This window comes from Apus apus, chromosome 2 (assembly GCF_020740795.1).
Source record: "Apus apus isolate bApuApu2 chromosome 2, bApuApu2.pri.cur, whole genome shotgun sequence".
Taxonomy (NCBI): domain Eukaryota; kingdom Metazoa; phylum Chordata; class Aves; order Apodiformes; family Apodidae; genus Apus; species Apus apus.
The window spans coordinates 98945179-98959309 of NC_067283.1; the positions used below are offsets into that span (position 1 = coordinate 98945179).

General features: G+C 39.0%; 1 protein-coding gene across 1 annotated transcript in view; it reads right to left on the bottom strand.

The window, feature by feature from the left end:
- DOK6 (docking protein 6) overlaps positions 1–13705 on the bottom strand; it is a 242296-nt gene extending 228591 nt beyond the window's left edge. The window contains exon 1 of the mRNA XM_051612120.1: positions 13624–13705. Coding sequence (XP_051468080.1) covers positions 13624–13689 — 66 coding nt within the window. The 5' untranslated portion in view covers positions 13690–13705. The remainder of the gene's footprint in view (positions 1–13623) is intronic.
- Between the last annotated feature and the right edge of the window lie 426 nt (positions 13706–14131).

A 14131-nucleotide genomic window follows, 5' to 3' on the forward strand; every position in this document is an offset into this window, starting at 1 on the left:
CCTGGTTCAACTCAGTTCATCTATTGTACATTCAGCTCGGTTGTGAGCATCAGCAAGAGCACAGCTGTGACACTACTGTGGGTTAGCTCAGGTCAAAGAAAATCAATATAATTTACACTTGTTACATTTTCCTAGACTGAAAAACCTGACATAACCCAAGGAGGCTTATGCTTTTTCACTGACAAGTAGATATTTGGCTCATTTTTAATTAGTACAAGTAAATCAATTAAGTATATTAGGAAGTTTTAAAATGAGAACAGGTACTTACTCTTTCTAGTAATTTCCAGATTACAGAAGGAAAAAGTGTTAATTTTACTACCAGAAGATCAATTCTTTATCTACAGGCTGCTCTAGAAATTGGTTAGGTAGGAGGTAAGGGAAAAAGAAAAAGGATTCTGAAGAATTGAACAACAGGCATCACCTCACTACAGTGTCAAACTCATTTTTTTCTCAGATTGCAGTAGAGGAAACATTCATATAGGGTATTTGTTTTTAGGAGAAATTACTATAAGCCACAGAATAACATACAGAAACCCACCAGAAATTACCAATTTGCTTATTTAGATAAGAAAGAAATAAAAATATCACTGGCAAAAAGTATTTTCTGACATCAAGAGCTCTGGAAAATACACCTGGAAAAATATTTTGAAATGTATTTAACCTCTGGGTTCTCTTAGGATGTAAAACACATTATGGTATGATCATGTCAAAATAATGTCAAACGTATTTTGAAGTCCACAAAATATACACATTTGCTTTTTTATTTTCTCCTTCAGTTCAAGAAATCTCCAAACAATACCTCAAAACACTAGGCATATCATCCTACGAAAGCTGTTAGAGTAATATTTATCCTCAAATAAGTACAGTATGAGGCCCAACAATATAAATATTCTCCTCATTCTCCATAAATCTCATGTAATTCTATGGCTTCTCCACAGATTCCTCCCTATATCTCACTGCTTGTCTTCAGCTTTCAAAGCACTTCAGACACCTGACTCCAATGGCTTAATCAACGTCTTCCACTGGCTTCTACTGTGTTATCATCAGTTACAGCTTCTTTGCATGATTTGTAAATACTGACTTCATCCCAAATGGTTAGAAGTGTTTGAAAACAATAATCTTTAATGATCCTCTACAGGCATTCAGAACTAATTCTTCAAAATAACCTGAATCTTCTGAAAAGGTAGTAATCCAGCAATACCCTGTTGGCCCCTAGGTCTTGTACTCTGCAATGGCTTAGATTCTATAAATAGAGCCTCTGCATTAGTCTATCTACTCCACCTTGCAAAAACCTGCCATCTTCTGCTTTACTAAGAATTCTGAGACCATTAAAAAATTCCATTATTCTTCTTTTGCAATAACATCAGCATGGAGCACCCTGCTTCCTTTCTTTTGCTTATTCCTTCTGCTGTATTTTTTATATTCCTAGCCATATATTTAATACATCTCATACCATTTCCAGGAATAACTGTTGTCAGAGATTCTGTTCCAATAGATAAAGTTAGATCTTAGAATTTGTCACTCTGCTTTTTGAAAATCTCATTTTCCCTAATCCACATCAGCTAATTTTTACATACAAATGTAAATTCACTGCTGAGAAACTTTTTGCCTGTTGTACAGCTTTTCCTGCAGAAATGTTTAATCTTATGACTTGCCAGAAGCAATTAAAAATGTACCTACACAAAACAATGAGATCTAATGAAAGGGACAATTATGTACACCAGAAACAGCAGATCTAGTTCATCTACATGTTCACATTTACAGCAAAAAGTGGTATATTTGCCTATTTTTAGTATTTCCCTTTCTCTTAATCTTCTTTCAGATTAGAAATTTCACATTAGATTTTTTGTTATTTAAAAAACCTAAAACTCAGGATTATTCAATGATTGGAAAAATGTATTATGATCAAGAAACTGGGTTCCACTAAACACATTACTACCTTAATGTGTTGACACTGCTTACGAGTATATTCACCCAGTACACACCGTATTAGCCAAGCCTACCCAGTATCCTTTCAAATTTTTGCTTTCAGCTTTGACCTACTGAAGTGAATACAAATATTTCAGCAATTTCAAAAGGCCGCAGAAAACTTTTTTTTTTTTTTTTTTTTTTTTTTAAATGAATGGCAAACGCTGACAATACTGGTTGTTACAATGCCTCATCTGGAAGTTCTTGTGCTAGCATTTTTATACTGGACAAATTTTAATTTTATCAACTACTTTTTTTTAACCTCATGTTTCTTTTCAATAGATGCTTCTGCAGATACTTTTTTACTGTACATATTGTGTAGGTAGATACTCCTTAAGTGACAATGTGTTTTGTCATCTCTAAGACTCTTCAAGTGGGCTCAACTGATTTGCCTGACAACGTGCACAAAGTCTCAAAGACCTTCCTCTAAGGACCAGGCAAGTGCACACTCCCTGTTTTGAGCTAAGAGATATTAATGGGTCAAATGGACAACTTAAGGCTAGGTATCAGTATTACATAGCAGAAAGTTTCACAGAAGGCTAGAGAGTAAAAGTTTTTTCCAAATTGTTTTGTGGGAAACATGCCTTTTAGAAAATTTGGAGATGAGAGAACTCTGATGTCTTCTCAAAATCTGACCAGTGATATATTGTACTAGGGAAGGAAAAAGATGTAGTAATATTTCTAACTGTCTCCCCACCTTAAAATAAGGTTGTTGAATTGTGTGACACGCGTTTGACTAATATGGCTTATATCTGCATGACTGGGGGCAGAAATTTACATCCACATTTGCCAACGAGTAATCTTAGCAGTTCTGAAATTGTCTCACAGACAATATGCAGCTTTCAGAATTGTCCTACAAGTTGAGATGTGAATAATTGTAACATTTTCCATATCTACTTTTAAAAGTGAAATAATTTGAGACTTTAGATTTTGTACTAAAATTCTGTATCACATAAGGCAAAAGAGACATAAGGCCTATGAAAGTTATCAGCTTGAGGCTTCATGCCTTCCTCTAAGTGACATCTGTTTCTAAGATTAAAATTGATGAGCAATCATTTCTACCAATAAGATATGGGGGGGAAAAATAATAAAATATTTACTTTCTTTGCATACAAAAATTTAAAATAACTCAGATTTCTCAACAAATCCTGACTGTAAAAAAAGAAATTTCACAGAAGATTTCAGTGAAATATATTTTCAACCCAAAAGTAACAGTCTTAATGCAACATTAAAATAGACAGTGACCCTGCCTAAGCAGGAGGGTTGGACCAAAACACCTCCAGAGGTCCCTTCAAAACTCAACCATTCCATGGTTCTGTGAATCACACTATTAAAAATAAATTCTGAATTATTCTAATATTTTCTAGACAGTGGCAGCATCTAATAACAGTTTTGATGATGATTAGTGCTAACCAACCTACATATTGAAAATGAGAATTTTTCAAGTGTATTTAGTTTGAGCAGACAATATAAAGAAGTGGTTGAAAAGATTATACTCATTTTATAGACAGAAAACAAGCTGTTTCCCATTTACACTAACGGCATTCTTCACTATGCTGGCAGTATAAGGGGCCCTGATGCAGATTTAAATTTAACTTATGTAGTGTGCCGTGGGCTTAGTATAATTGAGAATAAGGCTGGAATGAATCAAAGTGCTCAAGACTACAAAATAAATCTCTGAAAAATACTAAAATTTAATTTTTCTCATATACAGTGAAACACAAAAGCACAAAGATTTCTATCTTTTAGAAAGAGGCTATTTCATTAACAGTTAAAAAAGCTCCAGAAACCTTCTCCTCACTTACAAAAGTACTTTTTTTGTGTATCTGTACCTCTGTTAGTTTCAGTCTTTTTAGGTTTATCAGTAACAGTACACATGGATGGAGTTAAAAACACTGTAACTTTGAGAATAATAACAGCAGGTATCAAATACCTCTTTGATACTCAGAAGTTAAGAAACTCATTCTCAGTCTCAGTCTCTCTCAGACAGTAGGTAAATACCATACAACTCAAAAGCAAGAATCACTAATGTATAAGTAAACAATATTACTAATGAATTTTGTTTTGCATAATCCATGGAGAAAATTATATTAATTAAGAATGCTATCATATCAGAAGCTGAGAACTTTAAGTGCCTGCTAGAGGAGTAAGAGAGATACGAACTTGTTTAGTACCTGAAAGGACCATGCACTGAAAAGCTATAGCTTGCTTTCCTTGCACCAAAAAATCCCTACTATTTTTCAGTTCTCATATGGAAAGTCTACATCCTTCTGAGGTAGTTACAGCAACAATTTAAAAGTACAGTTTCAAGAAAAAAAATAATAATTACCATTCAGAGGAAGCACTGCTATTCCAATGACATAAAAAAAAAAAAAAGAAATTACTTTCATCAGCAAAACTATTTCATTTGAAAGTACCTTATAATTATTGTACTAAATGAGCAATTAATAATTTAGCATATCAGCTTCAGTTAAAATGAATTTTTTCTCCACTCCTAGTTAAGCCTCATATTTTATTTTTCACATTCTCTCATCACATTTGAACTACCTAATCCTTTATTCCATCAGGTAAAACTTTATCATAGAATCATAGAATGGGTTGAGTTGGAAGGGACCCTAAAGATCATCTAGTTCCAACCCCTCTATATGGGCAGGGACACCTCCCACTAGACCAGGTTGCTCAAAGCCCCCTCCAGCCTGGCCTTGAATGCTTCCAGGGATGGGGCTTCCACAATTTCCCTGAGCAACCTGTTCCAGTGTCTCACAACCCTCGCACTAAAGAATTTCCTCCTAGTGTCTAACCTGTATCTCTCCTCTTCCAGTTTTGATCCATTACCTCTTGTTATCAAAGACTGCATTCTCTACAAGTAGTCAGATAAATAAGCACAGAAAATAAAAGCAATTATAATAAACACAAATTATATTTATCATAATGCCTGAAGGGCAACCACAATTGTGGTCTTCTCTTTCTAGGTCCTGTACAAAACAATTGTGACTACACCTTCAGAAAACCCTTTTTTATTTGCATGACTTCACTCTTTGCAGGAACAAAAAAAAAAAAAAAAAGTCTGGTTGAGAAAAGAGTGTATACCAATTCTCTGTGAGGGCAGAGAATACCAGAGAAACGATGTGTACAAAAATTTCCCAAAAAGAACAGAGAGTATTAGAAGCATCGTGAGCTTCCTCCTCAAAACTGGCACTGATTTGGTTCCATAGCAGTGAAAAACTTTTATATTTGACTTTGCTATTCATTCTTTTTGCAATAAGCAGGTAGAAGAAACACGTTGAAGAGCCTTTCCTCCAGTAGGCAGACAGCGTGTAACTCTTTTCCCCAGGTCTACTCAATGACATGTGTTTCTAACTTCTTACTGACACATTAACGATACAACCTTTCCAAAGTTCGGCCCAGACAAATTGGAGATGATGAGGGCCGATCTGGCCCGTGAACAACAGAGAGAGATAAGATCAATATTTTAAAAGAGGATTTAGATGTTTTTGTTAATCTTTTTTTTTTTCTTTTTTTTTTTTTTCTTAATTTATGTGCATTAGAAGTGAAGGGTAATTCCTCTGAAGCTCCATTTGCATGGTCTTGTAACCTCTCAGTATGATGGTAATGACACATTTCACGCATTACAATTGTTAAAAAGCTGAAAAATTATTTTGTGGCAGAGCTCACAGAAAGAAAGCATATTTCATCAGTACCTTATATATTGCATTATTTTTTTCCACTTAATTTCTAAGTAGAATTTCACGTTAGTCCCAGCTTTCTGAACAAGACTCTGCTTGTCATAGTCAGAAAGAGTACTCTGGGAGTCAGCAGTTCTAATTCTCAAACCAGCCGAAAATCTCACCATTTGGAAATCTCTTGACTTGCACCAGGTTTTCACTTCTAGTGGTTTGCTAGCTGCACTAAACAATCATGCAGATTTTCCTCTCAGACATGATGCATGGAAATGTATTATAAATACAAAAAAAAAAAAAAAAATTAATGTAAAGCATCTAGGTGACACAGAAGTGTTAAGACAGAGTTACAGCAAACCCTATTCTTCCTCAGTTCTTCTTTGTAAATTTGCATTTTTGGCTTATTGATTTCCTTTTTTATCTTTGTTGACCTTACTAAAGAAATTTCCCAGTATCTAGAGTTGAATTATATATTTTATCTGAAAAAAAGTTTTCAACAAAATAATGCTTAATTATAATAATACACCACCATTTTTTATTTTTATTTTTAAAGCTGCATTGCAAGTTGAAGAGATTAAAAATATAACTTGCAGCACAACATTTATAATTTTTATTTTAAATATAACAGAATGGCTACGGTACACAGTAAAGTGATCACATTTTGGTTCAATAACACATTATTAATTAAAAGAACAGTGAGGGATATAAATCAGCATCCATATATATTAAAGTATTTTTCACCTTCAACAAAGAGAATTTTTGACATTGCTTTTTATGACTGCATACAAGTATATTAACTATACCATGATATTCATGAAAAGCTGTTCAGCTAGCAGAACTTCTACACAAGCTACAACAGAAGACTAACTTTGCAGGGTAACATAGACCCAAGCCTCTTAATTTGTCTTAAACCAAAAAAGGACCATTTCATAACATGCTTTTTTAGACATTTGTCATTAGTACCTAACTAAACTGTATTCTCTATACTCAGTCATATATATATGAGTGTAACTAACAACTGATTCACATGTGTTGCCTGAATATGTCGTTGCCAGGCAACCGCTATAAAGCGTTTTGCACTGCTTGCAAAAATCTGAATGAATGATTCGAGGCAAGATTATTTCTAAAAAACTAAGAAGAAAACTTACTACTGGAATGACATGAATAATTCCTTGTGTATTTCAAGGATTCACAGAGGATGTTCCTTCCATAAATACCGATTTGAGAAAGGACAGCTCCTTTGAGTAGGATTTGAAGGGCATTTTACAAGAAGGAAATGCATGTTCTATGCATTCAGCTACTGCTACCTCCTGGACTCTGAACCAAAGCCACTGAAGTTAATGGGCTCCTTTAAATTGACTTCAGAGTCTTTTCATCAGGTCTTTTGTGTCCATCCTAGGATAAAAATGACAGATTCCTAAATAAACAATAAAAAGGCCATCACCACACAGGAGATACAAATCAATAAAATGTTACCATCTCACAATATGCAAGTTATAGTAGTCAAATCTACAAACACTTCTTTGTGTAATCGTCATACAGCTAAGGCATAATCTCACTGAGGCTAATGATATTACACACAAGAGTAAAAATAGAAGCATCTGTAATCCACAGATAACATGTAGGTGACATGCTATACGCAAAAGAGAAATTATTTGTCCCTTTAAATAAGTGCTGTACATTTCAAAATTAATAGACCTTTCATTGTCAGACATGTTAAGAATTAAGATGTGCAAAAGCATATGAACAAAAGCAACTGGGAAACAGCCAACTCCTAAGCGTTTCACACAAACCTGGCTCACAACTTTCTGTAAATATTAACGTAAAAAATTGTTGGAATTTTGGTCATGTCTATAATGGCTGCAAGATATTTCATTCCATTTCCTGCACAATATGCTTAATCAATAAGAACTAGTTAAAAGCTCAAAATTATTGTTATTTCCTGTTCTGGTTTGGTGAGTTTTTTGATAGCAGGGGAAGGGTGCCAGGGGTGGCTCCGGTAAGAAGCTGAGAAGTTCCCCCTGCTCCAAACCCAGCCAAAGATCCATTAGAGGGACAACAGATGAGCCTCAGTGATTAACATACGAAATAACTGAAATAATATATGAGCAGAGGAGCACTTAAAGAAAAGGAGGAGAGCTGTGCTGGGGAAGGAGAGCAGTGCTGGTGGTTGGTGAGGAAGAAGGGCAAGAAGGTGCCCAAGCAGAAGTTTCCCTGCAACCCATGGCGAGATGGCAGCTGTCCCCCTACACTCGTGGAGGAATGTGGTGGAACATTCCCTGAAGGTGCCAGGAGGGGTGAACTTGGCCAGTGGACTTGGATTTGCTGCCAGTGGACTCTTGATTATGCAGCTTTGGAAGACCCTGGCGCCAGGGGAGGTGCCTGTTCCCGAAGCAGCCCGTGACTCTCTGGGAAGCCCAGGCTGGTCCAGCTTGTTCTGGACCTCATGGGAAGTTCTCACGAAGGAGAGGTTCGTGAAGGACTCTCTCCCATGGGAGGGACCCCAAGGGGAAGCAGGGAAGGACTGTAAGGAATCCTTCTTCCTGAGGAGGAAGGAGCAGCAAGAAACACCAGCCTGTGAACTGACTCTAAACCCCATCCCCTGTCCCCCTGTGCCACTGGGGGGAAAGAGGGAGAGAAACTGGGAACAAAGTAATTTCAGTTCAAGCTTTATTAAAATTGAAATAAATTCATTATGAATAGGAATTCAGTTATTAAAGTTTGAACAAATTTCGGGTTCTGAGACTTAATTCATAGTTGAGGTCATCTGCCAGGCTGCAGTTATAAATGGCAATCTCAGTGTTTCCAAACAGGTTGAGAAGATTTCCCCTAGATAATAACATTAAATAATCTATGGAACTTAAATCCATTCCAGACTGCGCTATTTGCTTGGACTTATCATTTGTTTGTTTCTTAGATTATGCAAATGCAACTCAAAAGAAACAGAAGAACCTTTACTCTGCCCTTTGTATTCATCATGACCCACTTGCAAAGCCACTGCCATCAATCAGTGTAATGTCAAACTCAGGACATTTTGCAGATCCCTTCACTTTCTTCACCCTAAATATACACACAATCTCAATTAAAAGTTAGGGGGGCTTTATGATGTAATGCAGTATTTCAAGAGGAACCAAGCTATAATCAGAGGTTCTTATTCATAGCATTGTTAGCTCTGATTGATTGAAGACAGAATTAACAGCAGAAGGAGAAATACTATGTTCACTTCCAGAAAAGGTACATGCAATGATCTAAAAGTATGGTTAAAAATTGGGAGGTTTTTTATAAGGTAAAACTCTTCATTTGGTGACTAAGAGCAACCTGTTATTTAATCCTCACTCAAGACTGACAGGTAGGTACAATTTTCTCTTTGGATAGGAGTATTAGAGTAAAACCTGAAACACTCAGGACATAATTCTGCTCAGTATGTGGAAACACATAAATACCCGTATTTATTCACCAGCTGAGTTAAAATTTCCACTAGATGGGTTTCTTTTGTTTTGCAGCCAAGGCATGCCAAAAAAACCCAAAAACAAACAAACAAAAAGATTATGATTTTGAAGGTTGATATGGGTCAAAACAACACTATCAAAGCTACACAATGCTCATTTTTTATTAGACTTCCTAATGTGATATCAAATTGTTTTTCTTCTGAGAAACAGTATTTCAACAAGGCATGAAATCCTCACAGCTTAGTTTATTAGGAGGCAACAAAGGGATTCAATCTGCTACAAGAAAGTTTCAGCCTATGAGCACAGCCAGTGCAGTATAAAATTGTGTCATATGAATTTTAATGTGACACAAGTATGAAAGATTCCAAAAGAACAAAGGCAGCATAGTCCTGTTCCACCCTACACAAATGACCTATTCTGATCTGCACAGCACACCACATTACAATCAAATTTATTTCAAAGGAGGGTGCACAGGTCAAATGTAATGGCTGGAAGAATGAGGTATTTCCTTTATGTAGCATTAGAGAAAAGCAAAATATCAAACAGTGCAGGAATGCCAAAGCACTGAACAGAAAGGCATATTTAGACTGCAGGGAAACCGATTTTAAAAAGATGTTTCAATCACCGATATCCTTGCTGACTAAGTTTTTATAAATTTCAAAAATACATGCGATACCTCGATGAAGGTGTCTATACTACTACACAGGCTTTAATATATATTTAAAATTTAAAGACACCATGGAGATGTTTTATATCCAGCTCTTGCTTAACAAAAGTGGGCAGATAGGCTAAGTGGTCTAACTGGCTGGATGTCTCTTTGCAGACTGACACCTTCATGCGTTCCCAATAAATGCAGACGTCAGATTCCAACAACAACGGAGAGTCTGGTAAAGCTCCTTATTTTGGCAAACTGACAATCCAACCCTACATCAAAAGGAAGCTACTTTAACAACATAAAGATATCAGAACAATGAGTTCTACTTGAAAACACTGGACTGTCAGGAAATACACTTAAGTCCATTAAGATGTAAATCCAGTGGTAGATGACCACTTGATTATGGTGTAAAGAAGTAAAGAGTCTGGATAACCAGGTATAGCTAAACAAAAAGTAAGGGCAAATGCTGGCAATACCTCTTGGCATGTATTCCCATCAAGACTGAGGCCTCATCTTTGACTTCAGATAACCTTTCTAAACAGAATAAGTTACTGATGGCAAAATAGCTCTGAGTCCTGACCGCTTGCTTCAGAATGGTCCTTTGTCTATCCTCTGTGACTGAAGATGGCACTCACGCACACTACAAATCGATTTGCATATATGTGGGGACTAGCTAGACAGGGTAACAAGCACTTAAAGCAAGGTATAGCCATAGTAAATCAGAGATAAACATGTGATATACCTTGTTAAAAAAAAATTCATAAAAAGTTTCTATGTTACAAAAAAAAACAACAAACAACAAACAATAAAACAAGGCAATCAGAAGACTTATAACTTGGATTTAAAAATCTAAATTATTGGAAAACTAAATTCTTCAGGAAAGCTCACCCCAAGTCAAAGGTTGTTGCTGGTGGATATTTTTAATTAAATGAAATACACTCTTTGCTTTTGTTCTACAGAATTATGTCACTCAATTTTACCTGAAACTTCACAGGTTGCATTATATAGAAATATCTTCCATTTGATTCCCAGCCAGGCCTCACTCAGTCACAAAACAAGACAGAATAAAAGCTACATTGGAAGAATTTCTGTAATGAGTTGGCTACCAGCCTAAATGTTAGAAATAGTTTAATTGCCCAAATCTAGCACTAAAATTGGTATTAGTCACCTTGGCTTTCCAAGTTCTAATCAATCTACTTTTCAAGAGACATCAAAATATTCAAAGAATGTAGAGTATTATCACAAAAAAAGTAAAATAAAATCAATAACTTTGAATGTGTAAGAATGAAACATCAACAGCAAGAGAGAAAATTCAATTCACATGTTTCAAAACTATTTTAACCTTAGTTTTCAAAACCCATAGCTCTTTTTCTTCCTTTCAGTATTTTTGGAGGTTAAAAATATTGATTCGTTAACAGACATTTATATCCATCCCTGAAAACTGATGTATTAACCTACATTGTGGTAGCCCTAGTGTAATTCATTAAGGTTTGGACTTGGAGATAGACATAAGGGTAAAAATACAAACCTTTAATGTTCACTTGGTGAACAAAAATAGCATTAATTTAGAAATTCAGTCATAAGAATCCAATTAGCTATGGATATATACACACATATTCATACCTTTCAACCACCACACTCATTTGAATTTTGATGCCGTTTTCTATAAAATACAATCAATTTTTCATTATCCTGAATAGATTTATTCAGATGTGCATCCCCATATGTCATATTTAAGCTTATACTACCACCTGCCTGAGGCTGTGTAGTCTGAATTGTAACCCTCATGCCCCTGTTCAGTAGAAAAAAATTCTCCATAGCATGAATTGTTCTACTTCTGCTTAGTGTAGAAGTATGATAATAATTCTGACCATGAATAATATCCACTCAAGAAAAAATGCAGTTATATTTCCCCCACCAAAAATCAGATTAACGTTTTCAAAACAAAATATTTAAGGTACTTAAGATATGCTGTGATGAAATACTACTGTCTTCATAATTTCATTTTCACAAGTCAGCAAATACCATCCAAGATCACTGTAACATGAACTCTACATTTGCTGCATAAACACTATACACATAGGTAAATAAAATTATTTGCATGTATAGATATACATAATTTTATACTTTAAGGACTCTGAGATGCCGTTAAGCCCAGATTTGAAAATCAAATATTAACTTTACCTCCAACTACCAACATCAAGGTGATGCGATACCATCATCTCACTGCTGAGACGGGGAAAAACTGATGAGCAAAGGTTAAGCAGAGGACTGCCAGAAACAAACTAAAGATTAGAAATTGCTTCTTCCGATAGACTAATGCTTGACTGATGCATGGAGTGACTCAGGTGGCAAAATCATTAATAAAAGCATCCATTCTCTTTGGATTTATACCATTTTTCAAACATTCAGAGTTGGCACTATTAAGGATTCAGACCAAAATCTCTATGCTCTTCTGGAATCAAAAGCCCTGGCAAAGCAGTAGTGCTCCAAAGGTTAATTTATTATTAGCCTCCTACCCCCTGGCACACTGTGTCTGCAAGTAAAGCACAGCATCTGGGGGGAAGAAGGAGGAAATAAATATTAGCACTGTGGTAAACTCACAGAGCACGATTTGTGGGAGGGCAGATTTCACATGGCTCCTGCTCTGTTAGGTTTTAGGGGAAGAATGGAGAGGGAGCCCACCTTCCTAGAAGGAAGAACAGGTAGAGACTCTCCACTTTTCTGCACTCCCAGAGTAGAAAACAAGGGTGAACCCAAAAAAGAACATCAAACATGCTCCCAGTCCCAGCTAGGTTTAGTCTCAAACCCACAAGGTCTTTTGGGATTCTTGGCAACATCAAGTAGCTGTGCAAAGCAGTAGAGAGGCCTTGGAGCTTCCAGCTCCCCTGAGCTTTGTCGTTGTCACACACACAAAGGGTAGAAGAAAGCCCGAACTGGTAAGTCACCGGCGCGTTCTAAGTTTCCAAAACCCTGGCCCCTGCACGCACTCTGCTGCAACATCATTGTCTTTGCAAGGCTTGCTGTACTCCATCAGAGAAAGTGCCCGTGGCCAATCTGATAAAGCGGTGTTTGTTATCTTCGGCCTTGCTGAGCTTCCCCGGTATGTACTGAGGCTAGCTACCCTCAGCTTAGAAGCCGCCCTTAATTTTCAATCACAGGCAGCCTCTGCATCTGCCTTTCTGTCCATGCGACTGCCACCCCCTTCCGTCCCCGCCTGACTCCCGGACAGCTGCAGGCTCCCCTTCCCTAGTCCCCCATGCCCTCAAGAACCAGTCTCCCTGTTTTTCTCACTTATTAGCAGACTACTCTGGTACCAGCCCCCAGTATTTTCAGATCTTGCCCTCATTGAAGACAACCCTTTCCCAAAACGGGAGAAGAAGGAAGGGAGAGAGGCAAGGAGAATTTGTGCACAAAGTTTTTACAGATGATGCCTGCGCCTTTATCCCCCCATCGAAGCCACTGCCGGAGGCAACAAGGCGAGAGGCAGGCGAGGGGAGGGACACCCAACGTGGGCATCTGCCCCGGCCTGGCTGTGGGACTCGGGCAGGACGAAGGGAAGGGGCGAAGCTTTCCCCGGTCAGTGACCCTGGAAGGTGCTCTCTGAGAAAGATGGGAAGAGAGGCGCCTTCCCGGAGAGAGAGAGCGGAGAAGCTGACTCTCTCCGAAGTGCAATGGCAGCGCATCCCCACCGACCCCAACGGAGAAAGGAGCAAAGTCCGAGAGGCGGCGACAGCGGCGGCAGCAGCAGGTCGCCGCGCCCCACGCTGGTGGCCCCGGCCGGGGCACCGCCGCCCCCCAGGCCGGCGAGGCAGCCTTCAGCGCCTCGTCCCCACCCCGGGGAGGGCCGGCCAAGGGAGAGCTCACTCACCCCCAGCTTCCTGCTGCGGATTTTCACGTAGCCCTGCTTGACAATATCGTTAAAGTTGGAGGCCATGGCCAGCGCTGCCTGCTTCCTCGCCTCTACTCCCGGAGTCCTCCGCCGCCGCCGCCGCCGCCTCCTCCTCCTCCCCCGGGCCCTCCCGGGTGCCTCCGGCTGCCGACTCCCGAGTCGCCTGTGACATCCAGACAGCGGCCAGCGCTGCGCCCCGCCCGCTCCGCACTTCTCCCGCGGACGCCGCGCCGCGCTCCGCTCCGGGTGGCGGCCGGCCGGCCGGCCGCTCCGCTCTTTCGCCGGACCCTCGCTGCTGCTGCTGCTGCTGCTGCTGCTGCCGCTTCTGCTGCCGCCGCTGTCACCGCTATCACCGCCGCTGCAGCCCTAGCTCCCGGCCGCGCTCCGTACCGCCCTGCCCGGCGGCGGCTCCGCGGCTGCCCGCGCCTACGGCCGGGGAGGCGGGCTGGGCGGTGGGCGGGGCAGAGCAGAGCGGGGACACCGCCCC